The sequence below is a fragment of the Quercus robur genome, chromosome 2 (assembly GCF_932294415.1).
Source record: "Quercus robur chromosome 2, dhQueRobu3.1, whole genome shotgun sequence".
Lineage (NCBI taxonomy): Eukaryota > Viridiplantae > Streptophyta > Magnoliopsida > Fagales > Fagaceae > Quercus > Quercus robur.
In genome coordinates, this window is record NC_065535.1 from 20,639,290 (window position 1) to 20,653,002 (window position 13,713).

The following is a 13,713-nucleotide window of genomic DNA, read 5'->3' on the forward strand; positions in this document are numbered from 1 at the left end:
GGGGGGGCGATTTTTTTTTAGTAGGCTATGTTCATGTTGTCCCCGTTAAAATGGAACTGTTTCAGCCGGTCCACACTCCACAGGCTTAAGCTTTCTATTGTACTATATATAATAGGCTTCGTTTCAATTTAAGGCTAAGTTTTAGTGGCACCTCAAGCTCCGGTAAAGAACATCCACATGAACCATTAGAAATATCAAAGACTACAATTCTCTGCCTGCATTCTTTACACTAGATGTGGTTCATTGTAACTAGCAGATGATATTGTTCTCCCAAAATTAATAATATTCTATAATGCTTTTATTTCCATCAGGCAAATTATTGACGATACAGATTTTTTTTTAAATAGTGCTTTTTTAATAGACTCAATGAATCGCTCCAGGCCCAAAAAAGAGTGCTTTTATTTTTATTTTTTGGTGGGGAGGAGTGGTATCTGAATTCTGTCCTGCTGGGCAAAAACCCTTTATCTAATTTCTTTTCTTTTCTGAAAAATCATTTCCAAATATTAGATCTATATGTTCGGATCCATGTTTTACAAGTATATTGATAATAAAAACTGCACATCATTATGGAAAATTTGATAAAGTCGTTCAAAGAAAAGAAAGAAAAGAAAATCATTTCCCACATAATGGAGATCTAAACCCCTGGAGAGCTCGAGAATGAAATAAGGCTAGGAAATTCATAAACAGAGGTCTGTCAATCGGCCAGCAAGTTGAATCTCTAATACACTACCTATAAAAACATTTTTTTAAACAAAGCTAACCAATGTTTTCTACTGCTGTCACCAAAATAGTATTAAATTTCATCTAAAACAAGAATGTAGAGCAAAACTAACTTGAACCTTAAAACGACTATAAACTAAACTACCTGTGGATAACAAACTAGTCACAATCCAGGAATTATGTCAAAAGATGATGTTGAATACCTAATTTGAAAGCTTGCTCTTAACTGCGGTGACCAGATATCAAACAAAGCTGCTAAGATGGTGATAGAAGATTCAAACATTAATGTAGGAGAAAAGACCAGGCAGCTTCAGAGCAACGAGCAGGCAAATCAACTTTTAACTCCCCTCCGTCGCTTCTTCCCACTCTTGGAGTAGTTCCCTGGTGCTTTTGATGAGTTTGGCGACTTCGTCTTTGTTCTTTCAGGCCTTGCAGAATCAGTTGAGTTCTCCTTCACATCCTCACTCTCTTTTGACTTTGATGAACCACCACCAGATTTCACCTTGCCAGTACCATTAGCACTAGACTTGCCACCACTTTTGGGGCTTTTGCCCTTGGAAATGGAGGTACTCTTGGACGTGTCCTGCTTGGACTTTCCAGTCTTTGCAATGTCTTGCTTGGACTTGGTGGAAGCTCTGGCTGTGCTTGTATCATCATCCTTAATTTTGCCAGTCTTGGGTGTATTGGGATCATTGCCCTTGGATTTCCCAGCTGATTTAGGAGCAGCATCAACTGATTTACTACTGCCACCTCTAGGCGTATGATCCTTAGATTTGCCACTATTGACATTCTCTGATTTACTTACAGTCTTGTGAGAATCATCTTTGGACTTGCTATCAACTTTAATGCCATCATGGGATTTACGACCAGATTTTGCCAATGTACCTTTGGATTTGCTAGAGGAAGTACCTCCACCCCTAGAAAGTAAACTACACTCTTAAAAGCCAGCTAAAGAATAACACCAAAAGACAGATTAAATTAAAGATCACTCACTTTTTCAGCGAGGCATCCATCTTTCCTTGCTTGGTTGTCTCATTCGAGTTTCTTTTTGCTTTCTTCTTCAAGGGCCTGGTAAGTAATGAACAAAACAAAGCCGAGAATTGGAAAGTGTAATTGGAATTATTTAAAGAAATTTCCGCAGTTTTATAAATTTACAGGAATATATAAAAGTAGTTTTGATGTATTCACATAATAATGAATTTAGGAAGGAGGTGGGGGGAGAAAAGGGATAACGCCATTCATAAACTCCTGTGAGAGGGCAATACATCAGTGGCACCATGTCAAAGCAGGCAGAAGGGGAATTAACAAGTCGTACCAACACAATTTCCTAAATGACAATTCTGTGAGTAAATCCATCATGCTAACCCAAACTAAATAATGACTGAATGACAACAGAAATGTAGGTGTCATAACAATCACCATGACAGGTAAATAAATACTCCAACAAATTGATCAAATTGGTTTTGGACTCTGAAAATTTAATTGCAAGTACAGATGACACTGAAGAATTCACTTTAGAACATCTCAAGATACATGAGCATCACAGCAATTTTCTTGATTAAAAAGTCAAAACTCAAAAGCAAAGTAAGCAAAACATACGTTTCAGTGGAAGCATCAGGACTTGGGTGATCACTTGCTTGTTCCTGTTAAGATAACACATCAGAATCAATCTGGAACACAAGAAGAAAGTATAAAGTAGCAACAAATATTAATGGACATAATCACCCACCCCATCTGACCCCGAGTCATCTTCAATTAACTCAAACCTTTCTGTCTTAAGAGATAATATTTCTTCATCACCATCATTGTATGAGACCTACAGAAGAATGACAAACCACAATAAATGTTAGTAAAAACAAAAGTCATCATCGAATAAAATTTTACAGAAAAAACCATCTTTCTTTATTGATAATTAGACATGCACCTTGTGGGTCTTATACTACAACCTCACCCATTCCAATTTTTCATATAAAGGGGCGAGAGACCAAAAGGTCAACACAAGGAAAAAAAAAAAAGGATAATAACTGGCTTGCATAATTAGCATCTGACCTTATGCTTCTTACTGGCAGGATCAAAAGAGTCAATAACACCTTCATAAAACCTGCAAAGTTACAAAGTAAACAAAAGAAAAAGAAAGCTTAACATTCCCATTGCACAACCATATTGAATTACCCAATTGAAGTTAAAACATCACAAGAGAACAATATAAAAGCAAATGAACTCCAGCTCAGTTAAAAGGCAATGGAAAACATGATTTACAATGCGGTTATACAGATTCAAGGTTTAAACTTGTATGCAATACCATTCAAACAGCTATCAAGATACCACTCATGTGAATTTGGGTGAACACTGGGCTGATTTGCTGAAATTTGGTCAGCGTATATACCGTATAGTAATACTTTGCAGAAGTAAACCTTTAAAAAGCAATAAGCAAATAAGCTTTAAAAGAAAAAGGATGTTGACAAATGGACACATAAAAAGACATGGACAAGGGACACATGAACAAACGCCCAAAAAACACACCCAGCATTTGACAGTTCAATGAACAAAAATATCTAGAGAGGGCTTAGAAAGGAAAATTGAGATAAAACATAAGATCACAACTTCACAAAAAAACAGCATTCAAAAAGATCAATTAATGAAGATCTCAAGCAGCAGCTTTTGAGAATATATAGAACATAAGAATGGTACTTACGCCTGATCATCTGGCCACCAAACTTTAATCCTTGAACCAACTAAATTCTCACCATATTTAGACACCTGAAATAGTATTCACTCAATAAGAATTTGATTTAAAAAGCACAATAAAAATTCTTCAAGTAAAATCCTAAATGTAAAAATTGCAAGGATAATCTAAAAAGAACCCAATGACAGAAATTATAATAAAACTAATTTAGACATAAGATAGGTTAGCTCAAAGTTTGTAACATAATCGTTTTTATAAGGCCAAAATCAACCATCAATGCCTCTATTTATAATTTTGATAGTCTACATCTACAAACAAACAGATTAGTTGCATGCACAGAAAGGTATTCTACCAAATCAAATATATGCAGAAGACAACAAATTCTACATATTTGTGCAAGAATATAGTGACATCCCACAGACACCAAAATAATGCTCTGCGAGTATGAATCCATACATCCATTGGAACAAGTGAATGTATCAGCAACTAACAAAAGAGAAAAGGAATCACAATAGAAGAACTCACACACCTATACAAACTTTTTGTCCACAAGGATCCATTGATATCATTCTTACATCAAGTGGACAGCAACTGACTTGGATAATATGTTTTGATAATCAATAGTTGGGGGTGGGGGGATTCCAACCCTAGATGTCTCCATTAGAAACACCAGGAGATGCCAACCAGTTGAGCTATAAGGCTCTTGGCACCTACTTGGACAATAATTATACAGACATACACATACATACATGCATATTCTCCACAACTCATAAGGAAAAAAAAAAAAAAGAAGAAGATACCAGCATGCAATGTACTTATAGATTTATGGAAGATATTCTATATATTCAAATGACAAGCTTGATATATTATGCAAGTTAAAATTTCATTTTGAAACTGAAAATAATGTGCATGCACATGTATGACATTACGGAGTCAAGATTAGTACATACTTTTTCTTTGCCTGAAGTACGCTTCCTCTTGGAATTTGACTTAGGAGTGTCCAAGTCACGATCATCTTTAGTTGATTTCGTGACTGACTTCGGTGAAGACACCACTTCCTATATAGCAACATATTGTTAGGACTACACAAATTGTTAGCATTACACAGCAGCAAAAGCACAAATCAAGAGTCAATAAGAAAGTACTTTGTCATCATCTTTAGCAGAAGATTTTGTTGCATCCTTTTCAGAAAAACCTTTTCCCCGTGCTCGCCTTTTCTTGTCCTGCGGCTGCTTTGAAGAGGATCCAGCACCAATCTTACTGCTTCCATCCACCTTCTTAGCTGACTGCTTCAATGGCTTTTCTTCTGAATCATTAATGCTGCTACTGCCCTTTTTTGAAGCATCTACCACAGTCGGAGTTTTATTCTCAATGGAAATCTCACTAGACACCTTTTTCCCTGAGCGTCTATTTGGTTTTACTTCTGAATCACTTGTGGCTTCGGAAACCTTTTTGGAAGCATCATCTGCAGATGGTGTGGCATCCTTAATTAAGCTCTCTTTTTTCTTCTGTCTTCCACCAGCCTTTTTGGAATGACCATCTGGAAGGCTCCCACTTGGTGATTGGGCAACATTTCCAGATTCATCCTCCAAAGGCTTGGGTGAGGATGGCTTAATAGAAGTCTCTTTTTCATTTTCTGATGGCCCAGCAGCCTCAACAGATGGGTCCGCAACGGGTGAACCGGGCACATCCTTGTTTTGACTGTTATGATCTGGTAATTTCTTATTTTCCAACTCATCATCAATAAGGGAACTATCAGAAGGTTCTGTTGATTTGATTGAAGAATTAGATTTTTTTCCTCTTGTCTGAGTACTTTGCTCAGGCTTATGTTCTGCATCCATTGCCTTCTCAGAGTCCAAACTATCTGGTCCAGCATTGCTTGATGTATTTATACTTATGGATTGATCGGTTTGATGATCATGCTCTGGCTTCTTTTGGGAATTCGAATCTATCTTAGAGTCATCTTCCGCCATCGGTGCAACACCATTGCTCATTAATGATTTGGGAGATCTCTCAACAGCAAGATCAACTTGCTCAGAAGAACCCAATACCGTTGTTTTCTCTTTATCCTCCTGATCAATAGAACATTAATGTAAATGACCACCTCAGGTTCAAATATTTAAGTTTACTTGGAAGCAGAACAATTATAAATAAATGACAAGAGTAAAAAAATCCTATGTTGCACGGACACGGACACGGAGATACGGCAATTTTTGAAAAATAAGAACACGACACGGCAGGGACACGGCGGTTAAATAATTAATTATATTTTATATTTAGGCATATTTTTTAATATTTTTAGACATAAAATACGTTTATGTCTAGAATTTAAATTATGTAAAAACTACAAATAAGTAAACTAACACCTAAAGTAGTACAATAATACACAATATTTAACTTTAATAAATAAATAAAATTATAGCAGGACACACAAAAAAAAAAAATCACTAAATTCATAATATATATTATAATTTATAAGGCAAAACAAAAGGCTGAGTAAAGAAATACATTAACTGTGAGTGGGATTAAAAAAAAAAAGCGCGTTATCTATACTATTATTTAAAGGGTTTTCCCTGTTTGGATTCTTTATTTTTTTTGTTCAAAAATGCCTCTACACTCTTATGTTTAAGTAGAGACAAAACTAAAGGACAATCCGGTAAAAATATAACTCTAACTCCCACTAAAACATTGCCTAAAAAATAGAGTCACTCCCCTATTAGTTTTCAAATTACTTTATCCACTTATAAATTAAATTTCAAAAAAAAAATTTATATATTCACACCCAATTGATTACTCAACTTCAACCGTTCTTTAAAAAAAAAAAAAATTTGAGACGCGTTATTCCATTTACTTCACAGTTACACATTTATCACATCAGAGAAAATAGAAGAAAGAGAGGGAGAAAGAACACAGCACCGAGAGAAAGAGGGAGAAGGCCGGTGGAGATCAAGTGTCGCGGGAAGGACAAAGCCGGCAGAGATCGGCGTCACCAAAATTAATATCCGGGAAAAAAAAAAAAAAAAAAAAAAAAAACCAAGAGAGAGGAGGTCGGACCTGTTGTCCACACCGAGAGAGAGAGAGAGAGAGATCGCCGGAAGGGACAGGGCACAGCGTCACTCGACGTCTATGGAGCTCGCCGATCGACCCGATCTAGCTCCGGCGAGGGACAGAGGGCAGCGGCAGAGGTCAGAGGGAGGGTGGGTTGAGAACTTGAGAGGTGGGTTTCTCAAAATGACTTCTCAGAACTCAAAATCTGTGATTTTCATTTTTTTTTTTTCTTCACTGCTGGCATGTCGGACACGTCGGAGCCGCGTCGAAAAAAAAAAAAAAAAAAAAAAAAAAAAAAAAAAAAAAAAAAAAAAAAAAAGAGGACACTCGCCGGACACCGGAATCCGGAGAATCGTACCCGTTCCGGTGTCCAGCACGTGTCCGACACCGACATGACGCCAAAAATGGCGTGTCCGTGCAACCTAGAAAAAATCAAAGCAAAATATAAAAGAAGTGGAAGAACAAATATCATACCTGAGCTGCCTCATCCAAAGATGCCCTCACTGACTTGCTCTCATCAGCCTGTACCATATAAACACACAAATTCACTCATCATGATTAAAGTCACAGCACACGGGCAAATTATAACACCAGTAAACTATGGTTAGCAACAACCAATGACAACATAGCCAGTTTGAAAGTAAGAAATCACCACATGAAACTTGTAAACAATAGACACAGGATCTCATTAAACTAGCAAGGCAATCCAAAAATAGCATACTATTGTATAAGGAAATATTTCATAAGCAAACTAAATTTGTTCATTTTTTAGTAATTAACGGCCACAGTTTGGATGGAGTTTCTACTCTACTCCCCCTCAATCCAAACTGGCCATAAGGAACACAGTTTCCAGGAGAAGAGAAGATGATTGGTGGACAAAGTGACAGAAAGACGGTATAATGGCAACAGTGTTGTCATAGAGCAGTAACCAGATTTAGGTGAAATGCCATGAGGCAAAGGAGGGTACACAACAGGTGCAGGGACATTGATGGCTATAGAAAGCACCAAATCAACAAGTTCTTTCAGTCATGAAAGAAAGCAAAAATTGTAAATTTATCTATCTTGAGACTAATAACAAGATTACCATATCAATGCCAGCTCCACGGTCTTCATTCTGTTCAACATCACCAGAAGTCTCTTGGCATATTGAAGCAACAACTTTACTATAATCATCAAAAGATATTCCCAAGGTCTGCACTGCTTGAATCAGGTAAGGCTTAAGCTTGGTACCAGAGCTTTCAAGCACTCTCTCCGCCAACTTCCGAGCAACAGGTAGAACTTCCTGCAAAGCGAGGATGTCACCAAATTGATATAATTGAGAAGGGGAGAAGCATATTGTCAGTCGAGTGTATCTATAACCTCATTATCTGTTTTGACATTAGTTAAGATGGGGGTGAGTAGCTCTAGAGAAATATCTTCACTTTCTTCTAAAACAAGGTTCATAATTGTCTCCATAGATGAAAACACATTCTCTGGGTGATAGTCCCTGACAAAACAAGATGAAACATCACAAATTTATTACAAATTTGAAGAATTATACCACAAGGTTTTTATGGGCGGTAGCAACGACTTATCAAATGTAACAACAATAGATATTGAAACAGGAAACTCAAACTGGAAAATACTAAATCACCCAATCTGCAAAAAAGATGGGGGTTGACAGTGTGAAAAGGAGAAGTGCATGAAGTTGATGCAGACACCTCTCAATCAAAAATTAATAACTTTGAAGCTCTCAAAATAACAAAATACATCCTAAGGAGGAAGAAACACAGGGAGAAGCAAAAACTCAGAAAAGTACATAAACTTATAAAAGTAAGTTTAACTTCAAGTCATGCAATAGAATTGCCATGTTAAAGCCATTTCCACAATGTAAATCTTTTATATTCCCAAAATTCCATCCCAATCTAAAGGACACAAATAGCTAAATGAATGCATTTCTTTTTCTTGCTAAGTTACACATTAATGCAATGAGTTTGGAGCCCACAACCTCACCCGCCATCCCATTATTATGGGAGGACGAGGTGCCAGTGGAGCTATAGCTAATTGGCATAACTAAATGAACGCATTATGAATTGTACACAAGGCAGGAAAAAAAAGCTTAAATCTCAACCACTTCATATCAACAACACTATATTATAAGTGTTAAATCTGGGTATAACACCTTAACCACATTCTTTCTCAAATTTCCATCTTTTTCTCAAGTTTTGTTAGTTATGTATTTATTTTTTAGCCAGGTATGTTATTCATCTCTACCTGAACTAAAACATCAATCTCAACAGCATTTGCATTATGCCTTTTCATTTGTCTTTGGTTCCTTTTAACAAAGTAAAATATTTTTAAATTTAAAAAAAGCACTACTAACTTTCACTTCCACTTTAATACAATAGCTAAAACAATCCCTGGAATCCCTAGCAATAAATTGCTAAACAATTCAAAAAATTATCCTGTCATGCTCACAAACCTTTAGTGGAAAAATAGTTCTCACGGGCTTCAGCCACAAATTACCAAATGACAGTTTAGGCCATTAGCATATTTGTCACAGGAACTACTATGTCCTTCAAGACAATGCAAGTGTAATTTCAAGTTTTCAATAATCAAACCACAAAACACAGGCATAAGGTTGTTGTTTAGTGTCCAATGGGACCATTTAAGAAGCCATTCATATTTGAAAGATAATAATGCCTTACAATAAGGTTAAGAACTACACTCACTTATTTATCAAAAAAAAAAAAAAATTACACTCTCACTTAGAGCTGTTACCAATTTCGGATATCTTGTGTCCAGAGCATCAGTAATGTACATGTACCATTTCACAAATCCAAAGGTATTGAATAGATACTTGGACTACACAAGGAAAAAAACATACTACAGAGATCTATCAATGAGAAGACATCCTTGAGACAGAGCGACACAAGTGGAAAATAATAGTTCATACCTTATTGACTTGAGGAAATTCTGGAACATCTCAAGGATCAGCGCATCACATTCAAGGTCCAACATTACCACACATGACCTGACCTTAGCAACAGTTTCAAGAATCGAGGTCCGCTTTGTATATGACCGACTGGACTTGTCAGATAGATTTTCAAATGAAGATACAATCAATTGAAAGACCTCCTGCATAACATTAAACAGACAAATAATAATAAATATTTGATGAATAATTTTAGGAATAAAGACAGCCACTTGACTTATGAGTTCCCTTACAACGTCCAGACCAACAAGTTTAAGGTACCTTCATTTGATCATCATCATAAGGAGCATCAGGTGCAGTTATCCTTGTTATCTCACTTATGCAAGAGGCAACCGCAACCTTCACATCAACATTTGAATGCCTAAAGAGTTGATCAGCAACTAATGCTTTCAGTGATGGAGAAAGTGCGCTCTGCATTGATTTGGTAGGAGATTGTTCCACTTTTGATAGACAATTCTCTACTCGCTAAAATCACAAGGAACAAAGAAAAAACAAGATTATGCTAATGCAACCACCATCAAAACAAGTAAGGTAGCCACTTCTGCTACTTTCAACCTCTCACAATTAAAAAAACCAAGATAACAACTTAACCCTAACCCTGGCCTAGTGGACGTTGTATAAAATTGACACTCAAAATTTTCACAGCTCAACAGTTGCACAATCATATAGAAATATTTGCAAAAAGAAGATGCTTTAGCATTAACGAAGCAAAACAAAAAGGGTTTTTGTCTAAATTCCTTTGTTGGCAAGCATCTCATATTTTTAGATAACATTTGAATTTTGATGCCTGCTCACTCTGTTGCACAGTGGCCTATTTCTTGTAATAGGTGGGAGCTATCCCCATCTCAGAACATCCTGCTCATTTATTGAAGGAACATGTAGATGGAGAGGGATACCATCCTGCCCCCCTTTTGAGGAATAAAATTCTAAGTATTACTCAGTAAATAAAATAAAAACAGAACAAAAACAGAAGAGACTGTATGTTAAACAAACTCAACTTAAAATTGACTAGTAGTAAACAAAAACAACAGCTCTAGTAAATCAAATAATTTGACCCAAAAAATAAAAACTAATTTTTTAACTTCAAATATCTCACTAAAGCTACTCCTGGGCATGAACATAAATTGCTTAGCCCATCAAGGGTGAATGCCCCTGCATGGTTTTGGCAAATGGGGTCAGTTGCCCATAGGTTTTACTGGCTAAAGGCAAGTCCAAAGGGCTCCTATTTAGAACGGTTCCCCTACGTTATCTAAAAATAAAAGTCTCACAAAAGCGTTATCAATTTTTTTTATTGGTACTCACCATAACATTATATAAACCAAGCAAAAATATGGAAAAGGCATTGCATAATCAACAAATCCCTTTCTCCCAACAAGCTGGTTCAGAAATTATCTAATTCTGAAATTTTTCCAAAAAGTCCTCATAAATTTCCTTCCTAACATAGTTTTCAACATTTAAAAAAAAAAAAAAATCGTGATTTTTGACTATAAATAGCAATGTTTTATACAAATCCACATCAAGAACTGGTGCTTGAATATTCGTGAATTATCCAAAGCTTAGTTAGAATGAAGCATGTTTGTTTAACATTGTTAAGGTAGATATTGAAAATGCACATCTACCAAACTCATTACAGAGTCGGAAAGAAAAGAAAAGTTTTAAAACATGTCAAATTGCAGACATTCCAATTTTTTTTTTAACAAGGTGGTTTTTGACAAGGCAGGACCCCTAGGACCCACTACTGGAGAGTAGACTGTAAACCCCGGATACCTGCAACCGCCTGCAAACCACAAGTATTGGGTAAGTGAGGGTGTATTGTGGGTGATTGAACCAGGGCACCCAAGTTGGAGTGGGATTTGTATGCTACCTTGACCGATCAGCCCACACCTTCGTGGGTCAGACACTCCAAGTTTTGGAAATTGAACTTATGTGAGTCATGGTGTGATAGTTAAGGAATGCATTGTTGGGCCCACTTGGAACAAATCCAATATAATACAGGCATTGATGATTGCCTTTTATGCCCCAAACATAAACCGCATGTAATGACCAAAAATAGGGATTTGCCACTTTCAACTAAGGAAAGAAATACTATAATATTAGTTTTACAAACATATAAAAAAAGGCCCTTAAAATATTTGATTATACTGCAATACCAACCAGGATATGGAGAATTTGATGTTTCTACAAGCGCACAAACAACACTGAAGATATTAAAAGGAAAATAAATAACCCCTGTATATATCATTGATTTTTAGAAAGCAAAAAATAAAATATAAAATATTTAAGCAGGAAGAAGAAATGTGTTAACTCATGTTTACAACCGTGATTTGACCAAAAAAATCTGGTAGAAATGGAAAGAAACAAAAGTTCAGTTATTAAAATGTCATGCTTATCCAAGTCCCTTCTTTGGCGAAGTTTATAAATAAAATAAATAAATCTATTATGCCCTTTCCATTATTTTCTTTCCAAATTTACGGCGCAAAACCAGGAGGGAATGCAGAGTTCCAATTGAAATGTCCTCTCTCTCAAGTTATAACAGCAACAATGAACTTTAACGAGCTCAAAATTTTTATCAGTACCCAATTTGATTTTATTAGTTGTACTGCCAAAAAAAGATAATAATAATACTACCAGTTTTAAAAAAATCTTTTCAATCAATACTGATAACCAAATTCATTTGTGTTTCCTTAACTATATGAAAAATACAAACCAATCTTAATTATAGCTCATTCCCAACAATCCCCTGAACTTAATACTAACATGGTAATGTGTTTAATGTCAAATACAAATCATTTCCCCACAGCTACCAAAAAGAGGCGCGCATATCTGCATATATAACTAACAAAAAAGGCTCGCAGACTCAATCTACACGCTAAGATTAAATACAATTCCTCATTCAATGGATTGTCAAGCATGGACGTAACAGCCACACAAAAACACAACAGTTTAGCATCAACAATTGGTTAAACTGCATTGGCAGATTTCAAATTCCAACCATTCATGTGTAATTCAAGTATGTAACACAATGAAACCATGAAGTAAGCCTAATAGTATAAACCAAACAAGCAGGAAGAAAACAAAAAAACAAACACGAGCAAAGCAAGCAACACAGATCACAAAAACCACCAAAGCCCTCAATATGACAAACCCATTTCAGCAAATAGACTAAAAATCACATCCACGAAATAGAAAACAAGAAACAAACAAACAAAACAAAAAAACCTAGAGAGGTAACGAAATTTGAACAAAAGATTAGGGCTTTTACATCGAGAAGAGAGAGGAGTTCGTCGACAGAAGAAGGAGGGTCGACAAGCTTATTCCCAGCTTGAAGAAGCTGCTCTTCGAGCTCTCCATCCGAGGAAGCCATTGCTAGTCTCTTCGTAACCCTAGATCCTTTCAAATCTCACTAATTCACCGTCAATTTCACACCATTGAAAACCCTAAAACCCCAAAAAAAATAATCGAAGACAGAGAGTCAGAAATTGAAGAAAATTTCCGATTCTCAAAGATTGAAACAAAATTAGGGTTTTTTTTTTCTTTTTCTTTTTTTTTTTTCTTTTTTTTTTTTTGAGAGAGAGAGAGAGAGAGCGAGTGAGTGAGGATTCGAAGAAAAAAAAAATAAAACTCGCACGAGAAAAAAATTAAAAATATCTGATGTAAATACTGGGTGCTCAGTAGATTTATAAAATAAGATTTTATTTATTATATTTTGGTTGTGTCTTGGACTTGGTGATGTGGTCTAGTATGGCTAATTTTTTTTTTTTTTTTTTTTTTTATTGGGAGCGCTTTAAAAGGGGAATCCAGCGAAGCTTGGCTCGGATTCCGCGGGTATTGTGAATTTGAGTTAAATTCGGGGTTTCAGATCCGCCTTTGGATTTTTTCACCACTTTGAGGGGGGGTCCACTTTGGGTTGGATTTTGGACCGTTGGATGGAATTTTTTTTTTTTAGGAATTATTCTAATTACACCTTTCTTACCTAATTTCATAATTTACTGACTTTTACTGACCTGTGCGACTACAAATTATTCTAATGACATTATTTTTTTGTCGGATTTGAAAATTGTAGTATGAGAAGTGCTACCTTAGTAATATTTTTACTACAAATTTTAATATGACAAGTCATTATAAGTAACAGCTTAAGAGGCTAAAATTTGATATGGTAAAAATTTTTTTTTTTTTTGAGAAACAAACACACACAAGAGAGAGAAAATTATGTCTTTTAAGTAGAGTTGTGGTGTGTCTTTGTGTATAGCAAAAATATTATGGACCTAATATTTCCTGTATTTGC

At 35.8% G+C, this 13,713-nt stretch overlaps 1 protein-coding gene across 2 annotated transcripts; it reads right to left on the reverse strand.

Moving 5' to 3' along the window:
• Positions 1-658: 658 nt before the first annotated feature.
• Positions 659-13,018, reverse strand: LOC126712837 (sister chromatid cohesion protein PDS5 homolog C). Of its 2 annotated transcripts, none has more exons than XM_050412326.1 (14): positions 12,691-13,018; positions 9,690-9,893; positions 9,390-9,571; positions 7,814-7,940; positions 7,539-7,736; positions 6,929-6,976; positions 4,552-5,478; positions 4,357-4,464; positions 3,416-3,480; positions 2,770-2,821; positions 2,450-2,536; positions 2,320-2,363; positions 1,714-1,788; positions 659-1,649 (listed from the first exon to the last, which is right to left on the reverse strand). In XM_050412326.1, the coding sequence occupies exons 1-14, from the start codon at positions 12,790-12,792 to the stop codon at positions 1,052-1,054; spliced, it is 2,817 nt and encodes a 938-aa protein (XP_050268283.1). In that variant the 5' UTR covers positions 12,793-13,018; the 3' UTR covers positions 659-1,051. The 2 variants fall into 2 exon arrangements, with proteins under 2 accessions (XP_050268283.1, XP_050268284.1); XM_050412327.1 differs by having other exon boundaries at positions 659-1,637; positions 12,691-13,012.
• Positions 13,019-13,713: the final 695 nt, after the last annotated feature.